General features: G+C 43.9%; 1 protein-coding gene across 7 annotated transcripts in view; it reads left to right on the top strand.

The window, feature by feature from the left end:
* Nucleotides 1–17,505, top strand: part of Mta3 (metastasis associated 1 family member 3) — a 119,299-nt gene that overhangs the window by 74,755 nt on the left and 27,039 nt on the right. For 5 of the 7 annotated variants that reach the window (XM_087907303.1, XM_087907307.1, XM_087907306.1 and 2 more), the window contains exons 10-14: nt 2,798–2,872; nt 4,973–5,031; nt 10,018–10,142; nt 12,630–12,778; nt 13,531–13,753. In XM_087907303.1, the coding sequence (XP_087763429.1) occupies nt 2,798–2,872; nt 4,973–5,031; nt 10,018–10,142; nt 12,630–12,778; nt 13,531–13,753 (631 nt within the window). The remainder of the gene's footprint in view (nt 1–2,797; nt 2,873–4,972; nt 5,032–10,017; nt 10,143–12,629; nt 12,779–13,530; nt 13,754–17,505) is intronic. The other 2 variants (XM_087907304.1, XM_087907309.1) reach the window with 1 other exon arrangement.

Raw genomic sequence — 17,505 nt, 5'->3', positions numbered from 1 at the left:
TTTTTTGCATTTCATGGGATTTGTTTTAGTTTTTGGTGTGGTTTTTTTTTTTAAGATGTGGAGTTACCTTGTACAAACACTAGCAGACTGAGTATAATAGTGTTTGTATGCTGAAATGAGCATGTCTGGTTCATTCAGGTCTTGGGGTGGGGTGGGTGCAGACTCCATTCAGCTGTCCCAGGTTTGGGGCTTGCTTTACTGCTGAGTTTTCATCGTGCACTGGTGTCCGTGTTTGCCATCTTTGCAGCTCTGTGTCTCACAGGACCACAGAGATCTGAGTTTCCTGCTTCTGCTAGACATTTTCCTCACCCACCAGGAAAGTCTCCCTACCCGGCTAGCTCTCCTAGCATCTCCCACCCCCATCCCAATTCTCACCTAATGGGTTTTACTGCCTGGCTAGCTTGCAGGATTATTCCAGCAAGCCCATCATATCCACCCATGGGACCCTTCTGCAGTATCCAGGCGACACATTATCCTTTTGATGCTGGCACGTCTCATTTCCATGACTTCACTGGCTACTCCATTTTCACGCGCAGCTCTCGCATCCTTCAGGCCGTGAGCACGTGACTAAACCAACTGTTCCTTTTGGTCTGCTGCCTTTTGTTATGTCCGCATATTTAGCCAGTTATGCTGTTTGGGGCAACAATGAATAAGAGATGATCTGAACCACAAGACTTGGAGTTCTTCTCTTTTTACTATTTACTTTTATTCTTTGTATATAGGTGTCTGGTCTGAATGTGTGTCTGCATGTCACAGGCACACCTGGTGCCCATAGAAGCCAGAAGAGGGCATTGGATCCCCCAGTACTGAAAGTATAGGAGGTTGTAAGCTACTGTGTGGATGCTGGGAACTGAACAGGGGTCCTCTGAAGAGCAGCAAATATTTCTCTTTGGAGGCTGGTGGAGAGTTGTCTCAGAGGTTAAGAGCACTTGCTACACTCCCAGAGGTCCTGAGTTCAATTCTCAGCAAACACATGGTGTCTTACAACCATCTGTAATAAGATCTGGTGCCCTCTTCTGGTGTGCAGGCAGAACACTGTATACATAATAAATAAATGAATCTTTTTTTTTTTTTTTAAATGTGTCTCTCCAGCCTCCTTCTTTTGGTGTTTGAAAGAAGGTCTCATGTAGTCCAGGCTGGCCTCAGACTTGATCCTCCTGCCTCAGAATCCTAAAGCTGGGTGGGGCTAGAGGCATGCCCCACCATGCTCTGCTGTCTGGAGTAGCTTTCCTTCCATTCAGATGGTGAGTGTAATGTGTCTCACGGTCCGCTGGGTCATTGCTGGTGTTGCAGTGTTGCCTCACTGATCCTGAAAGACACCATCTGACAGGTGTCGATGTAAATGGGAGTGGGTGTCGCAGGAGCTCTCCTGAAGCCTTAAGTGAGGTTGAGAGAGAGGGGGCACTGAATCTCAACTGTCAATTGCCTGCCACTGTCCCTGGTTGGAAGGAGCTGGTGCCAGGCTAGTCCTGTATAGGCTTCATGGACCAGATGACACAGTGTATGATGGCTTGGCTTACATGGCCACTTGGCTTCCTTTTCTTGACTTTCCAGACAAATGCCTGTCAGATCCTTGTTTGTTTAGGAGAGAAGACAATAATGGCTCTTAGCCTGCTTAGAAACCCCAGCATGGCTGACCAGGGGCCCTGCTGAAAGATGCCTTTCACCATCTTTCAGGCAGCTCCATTAGGTGAATGCATTGGGTTTAAAACTGAAAATCCTGAACAGCTATTTGCTTCAGCTGCATCCCAGAGCTAGTGGCTGTGCTGTGGTCCTGCAAACGGCAAAACTTACGCCCCTGTAGCTACTGTTTCAATTGCCGTCCAAGTCAGCTGTGAACTCTGCCTTTCTCTGAAATTCCTGGCTTCTCTTTAGAAAAAACGTATAAGGAAATTAGTTGGAGGAGTCTAGGTTGGTGTGGATGGTGCCAGGTAGGTCCCAAGCCTAGGTGTCCAAGGGTTTGGTTTTAAATGGCTCCTCCTTACAGCGTGCTGGGAGTCAGAGAGCTGAGTTCCCTTCTCAACAGCGGCCACAGTTCAAGATGGCCCTGCCAATGCTCCCTGTTACTGTGGAGGCCTACCGCTCTCAGTTGTCTGGGTAATGACCTCATCTGCAGAGGGCTGTGAGAAGTGTCTTCTTAGCTCTAGAACTCATGAGTAGGATGTTTTTAGTATTATGGAAAACAGCAAAGGCAAACTTACTTTTTAAATAGAAAACACATTTAGCTAGGTGCCTTTCTCCCCAGAGATGTAGCCTGTTGTTTTATTTATAATAAAACAAAACAGAGCTGTCAGGAAAGGTTTGAGAAATACTACGCCAGAGCCCAGTAGAAGACACCCAGTTGCAGTGACCTCTTTGAAAGTTAGAGTAATTCAGCCTCGAACTGTTTACGTAATATTTCTAAAATTATGTGTCAGAGGTGATGATATAGCTTACGGCAGTGTGGTTGCCTAGCATGACGCAAAAGGCCCATTTTAATTAATTAATTGTCCTTCAGTCTCTCCTGTCAGTGATTCATGGGGCTAAAACCTTTCCTGAGTAAGTCAGGAAATCTTCCCAGTGATGAAGATGTTTATAATTTTTAATCAAATTGATGAGGAATGGAATGCATGCGTTGAATGGGATCTCTTATTAAATATAACGTGTACTTTTTGCTAAAAATTAATTTTGTTTTTTATTAAAGATTTTATTACTAGAATGTGTCTAATATACAGATCCTTCATTTCAAATAAGTGATTTTGAAGGTACTCACTTTTTGCCATGGGTTGTTCTCATTATCATCGTAAATGTCTTTCAGCTCCCGTGGAAGTCCTTGACGAGCATCATTGAATATTACTACATGTGGAAAACTACTGACAGATATGTGCAGCAGGTAACTTCCGTGACACCAGCACCATCAGCACGCTTTCTGTTTGTTCAGTGTTGGTTAGCAATGTACCAATCCCGAGCCTGTTTGACTTTTCCTAGAACTACTTAAATTCCACGATTTCATGTCTTTTTTTTTTTTTTTAATATTTTCAGCTTGATAGTTCACTGTTCTCGGCATTTGCTTTCGTGACGATTTGAGAACAATGATAGAGAGATGTGGGTCGAGAGACCTTGTTTCCCTTGTATGGCTGGGGCTTCATCTCTTTGTGACAAGTGGGGTGTACTAGAAATCCAGCCCTGTCATGAACCCATGGACGATAAGTTCTATGGATTAAAAATTGAGCCTGATGCCATCAGATACTTCTATGATTTTCTGATACTTCTATGATTCTCTGAAACCTCCTTACATGACATTTTTATAGATCTGTTCTGCAAGCTCTAGAGCCTACCCCGTTTGAGGTCCCCTCTGCAGTGCTAGGGAGCCTACTGAAGGCCTCATCTGTGGTAGGTAGGCACTCTGCCTCCGAGCTGCATACCCAGTCCTCCCCTCAGCTTTTGACCTTAATTGTAACACGTTTGTTATTTTGAGACAGGGTCTCACTGGGTAGCTTAGGCTGTTCCTAAAGTTGAGTTCCTCCTGCTTCAGCCTGGAGTGCTAGGATTGCAGGTGTTTGCCCCCAAGCCTGGGTATGGTAGCCTTAGTCTTTGTAATTTGATGCTTTCTCCTCCAAAGTTATCTAAGTAGGGAACCTTTAATGTTTGAGTTCTTCCCAAGTGTCCTAAATTCATATAGCTCTTAGTTACTTATTTTGAAAAACCTACCTTTGGGGGAAATGACCTCAGTAAAGACCTGTTTTAGAGTCTTGCAGTCACATGCAAAACAAGGCAGAGATTAAAAACAGACAGCATTTGCCTAAATGTGCAAGCTCTCCAGCGGCTTGCTGTACTGGATGCTCTACAAATGCATCTTACGGATGGCTCCCACATGCCAGGAGTTGCCGTGGTCATGAATAGTGGGTAGAAATCCACAGTGTATTGAACAATTCCCAGTGTCAACACCATATGTAATGCAGAAAGTGCATATTTTAAACAACTGGTGGAAATGAAGGCTCTGCTGCCTGGAAACCTGTGCTGTTCAAGTCAGGAAGTGTCCCCAAAGAAGGGACGGGCACAGCACTGAAGACACTTAGTTAAATGTTCTTGGAAAAGATTATTTTCCAAAAATGTTGTCTCCATTTGAAGTTTCAGGCTAGCCCTGAATATTTTTGTTTTCATCTGGTTGGGCAACCGAAGGGTGGGTTTGTAGACTCTCTGGGGACCGTGTGCTGTTCCCCTTTCTGTTTGCTTTAATTTTACATTGATCAGGACCTAGATCTGAGATGTGCTGTCCTTCCCTCTCTTTCCCTGCATTGGGCTCCCGGTTGGCTTCAGTACAGCTTTCTGTGAGCTCAGCCAAGGTTTAAGGTTGCTACAGAGCCAGGTGTAGAGGTGCACACCTGTAAACCCTGCACTTTTTTAGAGTAACTATGGTCATTTCCTCTTGCAGTCTTCCTCACTGCAAGTCTTGCATGGGCTTTAGAACTATCTCTAAATATTTTTTACAAGCAAAGTTTTTGCTTGTTGTGGGGGTGGGGGGGTGGTGGTGGTGGTATAGTATATGTGCACATTTTTCTTCCAGAAAGACAAGAACTAAAATAGAAAACTGAATTTACAAATCTAAGAACACTTATTGTTAATGTCCTCTGAGGACTGGAAATGAAGCTCAGTGGTAGAGTATGTGCTTAGCATGTGTCGAGGCCCCAGGTTCAATTTTACACACACACACACACACACACACACACACACGTTTCCTCATAGAAGACTGGGAAGTGGAACTTTTCATTGCTTTACTTTAAAAATCTATTTCAGAAACTTTATGTGTGCTTACATTTCTGTAGCTTAGAATGACGTTCTTAAGTTACTAAAGTTTTAGAATATGTTTATGATAGAAATCTTAAAATAAGAATTGTGCTGTAATCTTTATCTTCTTGTGTTTTTAAGGCTATGAGATGTTAATAATTAGTATGCATTTTATGTAAACTGTTTTGTCCATCTTTCGAATTAGAAACGCCTAAAAGCAGCCGAAGCCGAGAGCAAACTGAAACAAGTATATATCCCAACTTAGTAAGTAACTGGTCTTGTGAAATATTTACCCTGCTCTTTATCCTGTCTCTCCAAACATGTCATTTACTCGTCGTGACAAATCTGAATTTCTTTGTGTGTCTTACCTTTTTCCTCCTCAAAGTCCAAAAGTTGTTTTCTGTTGTCCCACTGAAATGACTTAGGAAAGAAAAGAGTAGCTGACAGGACCCTGAGTAACCGGCAGAAGGGTTGGGGGTAAACTGCTTGCATTGAGCTACCTGGCAAGTGTCTGACCTCCCAGTGAGAGGAGCTAAGTCTGTTACAGGAAGCAAACCGTGTTCCGTAGAGCTTCCACATTGTGGGCTGAGAGCTGTCTAGTTAGTGTGTATCATCCTTTGAGGTATGTTGTTTGTATGATTCGTTGAGGATTTTACATTGTTTCTGGGACCGTGCTTTGTAAACAGTCGGTAGGTTTTGAGTGTTTCCAGCATTCTGTCTTTCGGGTTTACAGGTAATTGTCATGTATGTGAATGTCAGTTTTGGTCTTATTCGTTGTTTTCAGTGTCTTGCACTCTTCTGTGGTTGAGGTCTTAGATTTGGTCACTCAGATTTACTACAACTTTCTCTGCTGCTCCAAGACTTTTCTAATTCTTTGAGTTAAATTCACTCATTTTATATACATTTTTCTTTGCTGGATTTGAGTATATTGCATGATACATGTTTTTACATATAGGAGGCTTCATGGACAATGACGAATGGGCTTTCATGATAATCTTTTATCTCAAGATGTATATACATAAAACTAGCTTACTTTTTTGTTGGTTTTTCTTTGTGTGTTGGGGGTCGCGTTGGTTTTGGTTTTCTTTCTTTTTTTTTTTTCTTCAAGATATGGTCTCACTGTGTAGCCCTAGCTGTCCTGGAATTCATTCTGTAGACCAGGCTGGCTTCAAACGCAGAGACCTGCCTGCCTCTGCCCACCCCCTCCCCCCCAGCACTGGTGTTAAAGACATTCACTACTATGCTAGGCTTTGGTTGACTTTTTTAAAACTGGCTTTTACTCATCCCATAATTATTCTTTTTCTTCTGCAGGGTCATTTTGAGATCCTTTAAAATTATATATTTACTTTACGGATTCTAAATGTGTCATCCCACAAAGAAAACACTGTGACTCAAAGCATGAGCTCTTGTGAAGCAGCCGTCCCTGGGCCCGCAGTGCGGTCTCCTCAGAGAGAGCAGCAGTGGCCAAGGCTCAGTGGCCCATGGCTGTTTTTATCCGAGTCAGGGACCCAACACTAGTCTGGATAGAATGTCAATCGTCACCCGAGGCTGTGATAAGTTTGACTGGAGCACAGGCCTCTGTTCGTTACATATTGTCTAAGCCTGCTTTTGCAGTCCAAGTGCAGAATTTAGTGCTTGTGATTCTGTTATCCCCAAACCTGAATTTTTTAACAATTGAGCCCTTACGGGAAAAGTTTTCTACATTCTGATCAAAGTGATTCTTGGAGAACAAGCACGTTCTTGTCATACTCATAAACAACATGCATTATTTGAAAATATGCTGGGTTTTGGGGTATATGTCAATCTCAGTCCTTCAGTGAATTTCTAAGTTAATTCTGAATTAGAATGCTGGTTTTTAATAGATTAAGAATTCTCTTTGTCATGCTTTGAGCCTAGCAGTGTCTTTCAGCCTCTTACAGTCACAGCACTGTGTTAGTAAGGGGAGAAGATTAAAGGCAGCTGCCCCCTAGAGGCACACAGTACAGACCTGGTGTACTGAGAACAGTGACCAAGAAGATAGCTTTGCAGGGGTGGGGGTGGGGGGTGGTGAGTAGCTTGCTGTGTCTCTGAGGAAGTACTCCGTTGATGGCACAAGTACTGAACAGCCAACACAGGCTTTCTAGACCAATGGTGCCCTGAGCTGGTACAGGGCTGGGCATAGTTGAGGAGCCCAGAGAAAGATGGTATGGCAGTGTGGAAAGAGCCAACTTGGTGGGGAGGGGGCAGGTAGTATGGGGTCCCCATGACTTGAAGAGTGGAAGGATTTTATATGAAGACATGTCATGGTCTTGAAAAAGATCGCAGGTTGCTTTTGGAACGTGGATCCAGGAAGCAGTGGCGTACTTATGGGGAGACGAGTTATGGGTTCTCAGGAGGGGAGATGACACCAGCTTGACCTGGAAAGAGCTCTGGAGATGATGCCGTATTAGGAGGCAATTGACTTCAGCATGTCACGTTTGAGTCCACCATTGAGTGGATTGTCCTGCCAGTCACTAAGCTCGAAAATGGTGGTAGAGTATCAGGTTAGGACATTTTGAGTTTGTTCTATCAAAAAATGATTGTGAATATGTGTCCAGTACATACTAAACATACTGACCTTACTCAGGGGTAAGGGCTCAGCTGGAGACACTGTAAACTTGAACAGGGAATGATGCCACTTCAAATCATGATTAGATCTCCGGGGGAGAGCATCCGGAAAGGGGCTTTTCAGGGAACTTGGAATCAGTTCCATGTTTCTAGAGCAAATAGTGTCTCATAGCTGCACATGGACAGCCAGTGAGTCAGGGGAACCAAAAGGCAGGGTGTGTTTCAAGGAAGGGGCGAAATGAGCATTGCTGGATGCTGGTGAAGTACAGCGAGGAACAGTGATTTGGAAGTCACTGTGATGTCATGGAGTGGCGGAAACTGCTCGTGAACAGAGACAAGCTAATGGCAGAGAGAGAATCTGTCAAATGGGAAAAGATAAAGCTTAAATACACGAGCCTAAGAAGGTCCAGTGTTGGATTGGAGATATGGCTCAGTGGTTAAGAGCACGGGCTGCTCTAGCAGACGGCCTGGGTTTGATTCCCAGCACCCACATGGTGACTCTCAACCATTCATAACTCCCATTATGTATAAATAGTAACTTGAGGGTCCAGGGGAAAATAGTCCAAAATTCTCCAGGGGTCCAAGATAGTAGGAGTCTGAAGCACAGATGAGGGGAGGGTAGATTAAAGAAAGGACAGTTTCATGGAGTGTCTCTGTAAACATTTCTCAGTGTCCATGATTTAATCTTTAGGTGACTATCCTCAGTGATCCTTGGTTCTGCAGTAGTCGCTGTGATTCCAAACAGTGACTTGCTCAGCCAGGCAGCGTCCTGACCCATTTGCACAGCCAGCTGCATTTGTGCCCCTGTCTTCGTCCAGGCACCTCGACTGAAGCTAGCATCCACTCTTTTTTCTCTTAGATTTATTTATGTATTTTATGTGTATAAGCATTTTGCTCACTTGTATGTCTGTGTATCATGTGTGTGCGTGTTGTCCAGGGAGGTCAGAAGAGGGATCAAATCCCCTAGAACTGGAGTTATGGATGGTTGTGAGCCACTGTGTGGGTGCTGGGAATCAAACCCAGGGCCTCTGCAAGAGCAGCAAGTGCACCTAACTGCCACACCCTCCTACCAGGCCAGCATGGGCTCTTCTTAGACTCATATATTTAGCCCTGCATTTAAATGCCAAGTTTCCATATTTCTGGGAAACTTCTGGCTTGACTTCAAGTGGTGAGAAGCATGATTTCAGCTGCTATATGGTAGACTCCTTTTCAATTGGAAAGTTACACCTCTTTGGGAACTTTAGTTTCTCTGAATCACTTTTCTTTTTCCTTTCCTTTCCTTTCCTTTCCTTTTCTTTATTGGGACATGGTCTTTCTCTGCATAACCCCAGATGTTCTAGAACTCACAGTGGAGACCAGACTGGCCTCAAATTCACAGAGATCTGCCTTTCTGTGCCTCCAGAGTGCTGAGATTAAAGTCATGTGCCACCATGCCTGGCCCCACTGCTTTTCTTTTTGTTGTAAAAAACAAACCAAACAAACAGCAACAATAAAACTTGTTTCATTTATTTATTATTGGTTTGTTTGCTTGTTTGTTGTTTGTTTGAGACTGTCTCACTGTGTAACAGAGGTGAAAGATCCCCTAGAAGAAAGCTCTTCTGTGGCAGGTCTTTGTTGACTATTCATTGACTCTGTATTTGCCAGCTCTGGGCAGGAGCTAGCCTGCTGGCAGCTCTGTTTACACAGTAAGCGCCACGATATGTCTGGGCTATGTGTAAAGTTATGGCTGCCCTGACTCCGTCTCTGGTGTGTTTGCACTTAGTCTTATCAGTGTCTCTAATTAAGTTAGTCTTCTGACCCATGTCTTTTTTCCTCCTAAAAGTGTTTTCTTAAATGGGGGTAGGGATTTAAAGGTTTCTTCATCTTAAATGCTAATCTGTTTCATAAAACTTCAAACGTAATATGGACTTTTATCTTGAGCCCGGGACAGGTGCTCCTCCGCTGTGGTGTGGAGGGTGGCCCCACATGGCTCAGCTGCATCTTTGCTCCACCCTACCCACTCTGGGACACTGCAGAAGCCACAGTGTCACCCCCCAGGAGCGGTGCCAGGGCTATCTCAGTCACAAAGCACTGCCTTTAGCTTAATTTATCCAAGCAAAAAAAATATTCTCTCAGGAAAATTTATGATGAAGATAAAGTCTAGTGACTCCTGTCTTTCAAAAGCACAGTGTGCTATGAAGAAATGGCACTGGTGTAGACACAGGGGACGCCGAAAACAATGGCTGTTTTCTAGCTTTATTTGTCATAAATGAGTGCCTTGGTTTTCTTTCTTTTTATTTATTTCTTACCACTCCACCAGATACACCCTCTTATGTAAGTTCCTGGAATCATGTGTGTCAGTGTATTAAGGGTGTTTTGTGTGTGTGTGCTTCCTTAAGTTTTTGGTTTCATTGTCATTTTTTTAGGTTAGTGTACAAAGTCCTGGGTTCATCATAGCATCTTCATGCACGCCTGTCATTATCCTGCATTCTCATTCTGTCTCTTCTACTGCCTCCCATACTTGGGTTCATCTTAGCATCCTGCTTTTGCCGGTCTGTTTCTTCTTCACTAAATATAATAAGTATTTATTTGTATTTTAGTGAAGGTAAATTAGTAAGGAGGTGCCAGCTTTTTGCCTTGTCCTACAAATTATTTTTATCATTCCACTTTACGTTTCATTGAAAGCAGCAAACCAAATCCCAACCAAATATCCACCAGCAATGGCAAGTCTGGCACTGTGAACGGAGCTGTGGGGACCACGTTCCAGCCCCAGAACACCCTCCTCGGGCGAGCCTGTGAGAGCTGCTATGGTGAGTCTGTTCAGAGGCGGTGCCTGCTTGGTGGGGGAGCTGTCCTGCACCGGGGTGGGGGGCAGAGGAAGGCAGGAGGGGAGAAGCTTCTAGAAGTCATGTTACTGCTGCACAGAGGCAGGTGGTGTCTCTTCAAAGTGAGCGGGTGCCTGTCCTGGTCTCCCACTGGGAGCAAAGGGGCATTTGCTGGGTACCTTTGCACCACACAGATAAGGACGGTGTGCATTTGCTCTGGTTTCCTCTGTGGGCTCTGTGTTTGCTGGCAGGTTTTGTTGTTTTCTTTTTAACTGTCTGCAGCTATATTAGTTTAGCCCGAACCATGGTACTGTGCTACATAGCAAATCACCTTTTGGAGTTCCTCAGTGTCCTCCCACAAATTAAATGTACTTGATACATCTGGAGGAGAGGCAGGTGTGGAGACACCAATGCTACAGCCCTCAGGCTCCCAGGAAACCAGTTGGGGAAATGCCATGCTATGATATTTGCTTTTGGCCTCGAGCCTTGCTGTATTTATCTCTGCTTGCAAGGTTATTATGTGTGCCCTTGTGTTTTATGGGGCCGGTGAGATGATCTGGTCCGTAGTTGACACCATGTATGTTTACTTAAAATCTCAAACAGCAGTAACTCTCCTTTCTGTTATTGTTGCTTTGGGTTGGGTTTTTGAGGCAGGGTCTCCCTATGAAGCCCAGGCTGACCTCTAACTCACTGTCCTCCTGGCTCAGCCTGCTGAGAATTTGAACCACAGGCATGTGCCACCACACTGATATTCTACTGTATGTGTATGTTCCTGTGTGGGTACACATATGTATGGAAGTGAGTGTGTGTGTGTGTGTGTGCATGTATGTAGGCTAGGAGACAACCTTGGGTTTTCTTATTTGTATTTAAACACAGTTAACTGGGAGATAGAGAGATGGCTCAGTGGTTAAGAGCACACACTGGTCTTGCAGGGGACCCAAGTTTGGTTCCCAGACCCACATCAGGTGGCTCACAGCCGTCTGTAGCCTTAGCTCCAGGGGATCCAGCACCTCAGCCTCCGAGGGCACTTGCACTCATGTACACATGGCATTAAAATGTTCTGATGAAATCTGTCTCAAAAAGTCAACTTTATTGTTTGTTTTAGTTAAAAGAGAGAAGGGGGTTAGGCTTCTCTTTAAAAGAATCTTCCAAGAGTGATACATGATGGCTGGGCGGTGGTGGCACATGCCTTAAATCCCAGCACTCAAGAGGCAGAGGCAGACAGAGCTCTGTGAGTTCAAGGCCAGCCTGGTCTACACAGAGAAACCCTGTCTCAAAACCCCTACCCCCAAAAAGAGTGGCACCTGATGAATGTGTAAGTTATTCTGAATTGTATAAAAACAATTCGCTCTTTAGGAGTTGATGGAAGTGGGAATCAGACCTAGGGCCTTTGTATGCCCAGCGTACGTTCTGCCTCTGAGCCGTACGGTAGCTCTGACTTTCCCCTTTGCATGTTGTTTATGAGGTTTTCCTTAGAGGACGCCCTCCATGCCAGCTGATGGCTTCACCCAGATGGTTAGCTTATAGACAAGGGGAGCACAGTTCACAGAGTTGGTATTGCAGTCTCTGCTGTGGTTTTAACTACCTGTCACCTCCGCTGTCCCCACCTGTCCCTAGCTCTTCCTTTTAGTGTTGAGGGACAGGGTTAAGCTGAAGAAGCTTAACCAGCCAGTCAATCAGCGGGGTCAGGCCTTACTAAGCATGACGCCATGTCTGCTGCACGTGCTCGAGTGATAGGGATTTAGAGTCTTCAGGACAGGCTGTGTTTAGAAAGAAATTCTAAAGTAAGGTTTTTGTTTCCCGTGTTAAAAAAAAAAAAACAGACAGATTTCTGGTTTTATTTGGCTCCTGACTTACCAGTGAGTCCCTTCTTGAGTACCTTATTAATCCCTGCAAGAGCTTCTGAAGCATACGGTTCAGGTTTTAAACACTGCTGAGGAGCTTAATAACAATAGTATCCAGACATGTGCATAATGAAATCACTTTTAATTAACAAGCCAAAATCTCAGCAACCTAAGGCACGAGTCAAGATGTGTCATCCAATAGCTTCTCATCATAGACGTGACAAACACTGGTATGTGGCAGAAACAAGCGGCTTGATGTATTCAGAGTGCTGAAAAATGCATGTGTGTGCTATACCGTCATGTGTGTGCTATACCGTCATGTGTGTGCTATACCGTTATGTGTGTGCTATACTGTCATGTGTGTGCTATACCGTCATGTGTGTGCTATACCGTCATGTGTGTGCTATACCGTCATGTGTGTGCTATACCGTCATGTGTGTGCTATACCGTCATGTGTGTGCTATACTGTCATGTGTGTGCTATACCGTCATGTGTGTGCTATACCGTCGTGCCTGGCCTACAGCCTTGGGAAGAAGACAACAGTGTAAACTAGCTGTGGCTTCAGGGTGTCTCTGAGGTTGAGTGTGAGACCACGGATTTCATAGCACCCCTCTCCCTCTGTCTCTAGCCACACAGTCTCACCAGTGGTATTCCTGGGGTCCACCTAATATGCAGTGTAGACTGTGTGCGACCTGTTGGCTGTACTGGAAAAAGTATGGAGGTCTGAAAATGCCCACCCAGTCAGAAGAACAGAAGTCTCCCAGCCCTACTGCAGAGGTACGTGAGTGTGGTCTTTTCAGGGGCGAAAACGCCATGTTTCCCAGTTACTGGCTTCTTCCTTGGAAGCAGGAATGCCACACAGGACGCTTTACAAATGAACAAAGCTGGGTTTTAGAGTTAAACACAGCATTGCACACTCAGACTGGGTGTGAACATGGAAGCATAGGCAAGTCATGTTTTTTCAGGTATTCAAAATATTGGTCTTTTGAGATTATTCAGGCAAAAGGATAAGGTGTGTGAGAGACGCTTGCCTGAGTGGGGGCTTATAAACAGTCTTAGTTTCAAAACAGCTTGTAACCTTTAGATACTGTTGCAAACCTTATTACATCAAATACCAAGCAGGAATTAAACATTCTCTTCCCTCGGCTGTTGTGGAGGGACAAGAAGAGCCCCATCTTGGGTCAACAGTAATTGAAGGGTGACCTTGGTAATCCTCATAGATTGAGGATGTCAAGCACCAGTGTCTACCAGAGTGAAGCTGGTCCCAGTAGAGCCGATGCCAGCCCCGGACTCCTCACAGTAAACAGTCCCACTCTGGCAGCTTCTTACCGATAGCGCATGTGAACTGGGATTGAGTGCCATCCTGCCATGCTGTACCCCCCACGTTCTTACCAAACATGTACATTGCTTTTCCCTCAACGGGCAGGCTCCCGAGTTACAGTGCTTCCTAGGACGTTGAACATGGTGGAAGTAGCCATGTGCTCTGACAAGTTCTCCTCTGTAAATCGCATTGTTTTCCGCAATTGCAGGACCCACGTGTGAGAAGCCACCTGTCCCGGCAGGCCATGCAGGGCATGCCGGTCCGGAACACTGGGAGCCCCAAGTCTGCAGTGAAGACCCGTCAAGCTTTCCTCCTTCATACTACATATTTCACAAAAATTGCTCGTCAGGTCTGCAAAAACACCCTGCGGCTGCGGCAGGCAGCGAGACGGCCATTTGTTGCTATTAATTATGCTGCCATTAGGGCAGAATGTAAGACGCTTTTCAATTCTTAGCCTTACACGTTCCGCTCCTCTCACCATCCTCTCTTTCCCTCGCTCTTTTTGTTTGTTTGTTTGCAATAAACATAAGTTCTTGTGTACAGCCTTTGTTTTTTTTTAAACATTGTTCTTGTCTGCTGCCATTTATATCATGCCACCCTGAAAAACAGCGTTGAAATCCCTGTAAATTTTCAGAGTAGAACTAATCAGAAGGTGGGGAGGTGACTTTACCCAGTGGGCTTTTGCGACACATTGCCCAGAGGGACCTTAACCGAAGCACTTCTGCCTGTTTGGTAGTGTGGCAGTGTACACTCAAAGGATTGTCTTATGATAAAACTCCCTAATGAGACAGCACAATCCTGTCTTAAGGATTCATTAGGTTTGAATAAAATTTACTAATTTATACTAGTTAGTATGTCTCGGCAAATCCCCTACCCTCCCAGGAGCCTTCTGTTGTCCTCATTCAGATTATAGGAAACAGTGCTTCATAACTAATCCTGTATTTGTTAGACAGCATAATCAATTTCAAGTAAATCTAGGAATCCTCTTTAAGAAAACTTCCTGAACATACATGTTTAGTTTTTACAAATTAGCACCATTGTGGCTGAACAGTCTTTGTCCAATTTGGTTTCCATTTCATAATCATGCATTATCTCATAGCATCTCTGACTCAGGCTCTTGTTTCCAACACATTCAGTCTTGCTTATGTTTCTCTTTTGTTGCTGTTGTTAGAACAAAGGTTATCTGCTTGACCTGTGGGCGCTGTCTCATTGCCACATACCCGAAAACCTACACATGATTTGTACTAGCAGCGGAGGCAAATGAGGCTGGTAGAGCCCTACAGATTCTCCCTAAAGGATCTTAAAAAAATGGCTGTGGGCTTCACAGATAAAAAATCTTAAAGAAACTCAGGTGCTTTTTTTATTAAATAAGAAATTGTTTATGAAACAGGGTGTGGTGGCCCATGTGTGCCTGTAACCCTGGGGAGGAAGGGGAAGGAGAATCAGTCAGTAGCTGAAAGTCTTCCTTGGCAACACAGGGAGTTTGAGATCAGCCTAGGTGACATAAGACCTTGTCTCAAAAAAAACCAAAAGCGTAAAAGCATATTATTATGAGATGTCCACTTTGGTTTGAAGAAGATGCCCATAAAAGGAATGATGACGGAAAAGGAATTTCTTATTTCTAAAAATAATTTTCAGCAGAAAGTTGAAAGGTGTTTAAGCTTAGAGGTAAGACGCCTGCAAGAAGAGTGAGAGTTTGGGCTCCCATGTGGAGGGAATCCACGGTGTTAGGTCATGTGCATTTGAAACTTTAGGCTTGCCTTTGGTTTCATCCTGGCGCTTTTGAGTTCAGAGAATTGGTTTTTTTGTTTTGTTTTGTTTTGTTTTATCTCTCACTTTAAGGAACAGGAAAATAAATATATCCATCCAAACTGTTGAGCTGATTTAAGACACTTATTATTTCCATATAATTTCTTAAAGGAGATAATTTAAACATTTGAGACAGAAAATGAATGGAATTCTCTCATCCCAGTTGGCTGGGGCCCAGCGTCGTCTTTGTTTCTAGTGGATGGAAGAGAAGCCCTCAGCACAGTTCACTGCAGGGAGAGCTGCTTTTGCCTTGGCTCTTGGCTGATCTTCAGCTTGCTTGCACATCACCTTTGGTCCGATTGTTCTTAATGAACTGTGTCTTTGTGTCACTACATTCTCGTCTTTGTTAGTTGAAGGTCCACACTGCTAGAAATAAGTTTAAGGTTAAATCGTCTATATTCTGTTTGTTCAAGTACATGGGAAATAATAATGAAAGAATAGTCACTTGTTGTGATGAAATTAAAAAAAAACCTTTAATATTTTTTCTACTTTGTATTTATCTTCATCGAAATACATAATCACACTTTTAAACAATTTTCCATACGACTTAAAATTTCAGTGTTACTCCCGATGTACTTACTGAACGCTTTCCTAGCATCTAATTGATTTTACCTCACCTTTTCACTTCTGTCCATGCTTTGCTATAACCTCTTCAGGAGATGTTTTATCTCGGCTCTGAAGTGTAATTAACTGTGAATAACCTAATGTCCATAGGCAACTTAGTCTCTCTGATCCATTGGAAATGAATAGACCTCAGTTTGTGTGTGTCTGGTATCTGTGTGTATTGTGTGGGTATGTGTGTGATGTGTGTGTGTGTGTGTCTGTATTGTATGAGCATGTGATATGTGTGTGTAAGTGTATGTATATGCATATGTGTGTGTATGTGTGTGTTTTGTATGGGCATTTGTGTAATATGTGTGTATATCTGTGTGTGAGTGTCTGTGTGTGTGTTTGAGTGTGTCTGTGTTTTATATGGGCATGTGTGTGTGTGTATGTGTATGTGTGTCTGTTTTTCCTGTGAGCTTTCCTTGGTTTCTCAAAGGCAGTGTTGATTGCCATTCTATAAATCACAAGTGTTATTGATACAGTTCCGATGTACTTTCAGATAAGATGGAAGCTTATAATTCTAAAGTATTGAAGAACAAAGTTGTAATGAATACAGCGTTGGAAAGTAAAGTAGCTCCGTTCACACAACCCTGTAGCCAGTGTTGTAGGGATACAGGGCACTAGGATACAGAAGAGGTAAGCCACTGGACTTGCAGGTCCTTGGTTGCACAGTCCAGCACTGAAGAGCATGTCTCAGTAGGGAATCCCTATTTTAAGAGGGTATTTTTAATTGGTTATGGGAGCACTCATCAGCCTTTGATTTTCATCAAGGGGCATGCACTAAGGCTTGCAATACAGCAAACAGGGAATTTTGCAAGAAGTAGTAGTAGCTGTGGGAGGGGAAGTGAGAGGCTAGGGAAAACGGGGTGAGATTTATCTCATTGCTCATATATTATGGAACTGTGTTTCCTATTAAATACATGAACCTCCCAGCAGGTGCCTGTGATCTCAATACTCAGGAGGCAGAGGCAGGAGGATTGCTACTGCTTTGTGGTATAGTGAGTTTAATGCCAGATCTACCTCAAAACAAAAACACAAACGTACAGAATACCTATGTGATATGTATGTACCCAAACTGTTTACAAACCTGGGCACAGAAGAACCGATATCTATCATCCAGAATCCTCACACTGAAGCTGACTTAAGGGGCATCGGCAGCATTTTGGAGACATGGCTTAAGCTCCCTAGCGGAGCAGGTCCGATGAGTCGCCTGCCCCTTGCTCGCTTGCAGAGCTGACTAAGTCCCCAGTTCGCACACCAGTGGTGACTCCATCATGAAATCACTTAGTGTCTCTTGAAGAGATTTGTTTGTTTGTTTGAAGATGTGAATTCCACCTTGAAAACATCCAAGACCCCATTTCTTGAGATATTTGTCACATGGGGAGGTTTGGTTGTTGTTTTGCCAGATGTTTCAACAAGAACCAAGTTACTGTCAGCAATTACACAAACCTTCCTGAAATTGCGAGCTCTGAAGTGGCAGGAAAGAACCATCTAGGCCTGCTTCTCTTGCCATTTTTCAGAGTATTTACCTTCAGTCAGAATTTTTTCTTGAATGGTTACTTAAATTTTCAATTTGCTTATTGTATGTGTATGAGTATTTGGCCTGCATGTTTGTATGTGTACCGCATCTATGTCCCGCACATGGAAATCAAAAGGGGTCAGCTCCCTAGGACCTAGAGGTACAGTTGGTTTCCAGCAACAGTGTGGGTTCTGGGAACCAAACCTGGTCCTCTGCGAGAGCAACAAGTACTTGTAACTGCTGTGCTCT

The sequence above is a fragment of the Myodes glareolus genome, chromosome 6 (assembly GCF_982192425.1).
Source record: "Myodes glareolus chromosome 6, mMyoGla1.1, whole genome shotgun sequence".
In the NCBI taxonomy this organism is placed as follows: Eukaryota; Metazoa; Chordata; class Mammalia; order Rodentia; family Cricetidae; genus Myodes; species Myodes glareolus.
Note: the sequence above shows the minus strand (reverse complement) of the source record. Positions and strands in the feature narration are given on the sequence as shown.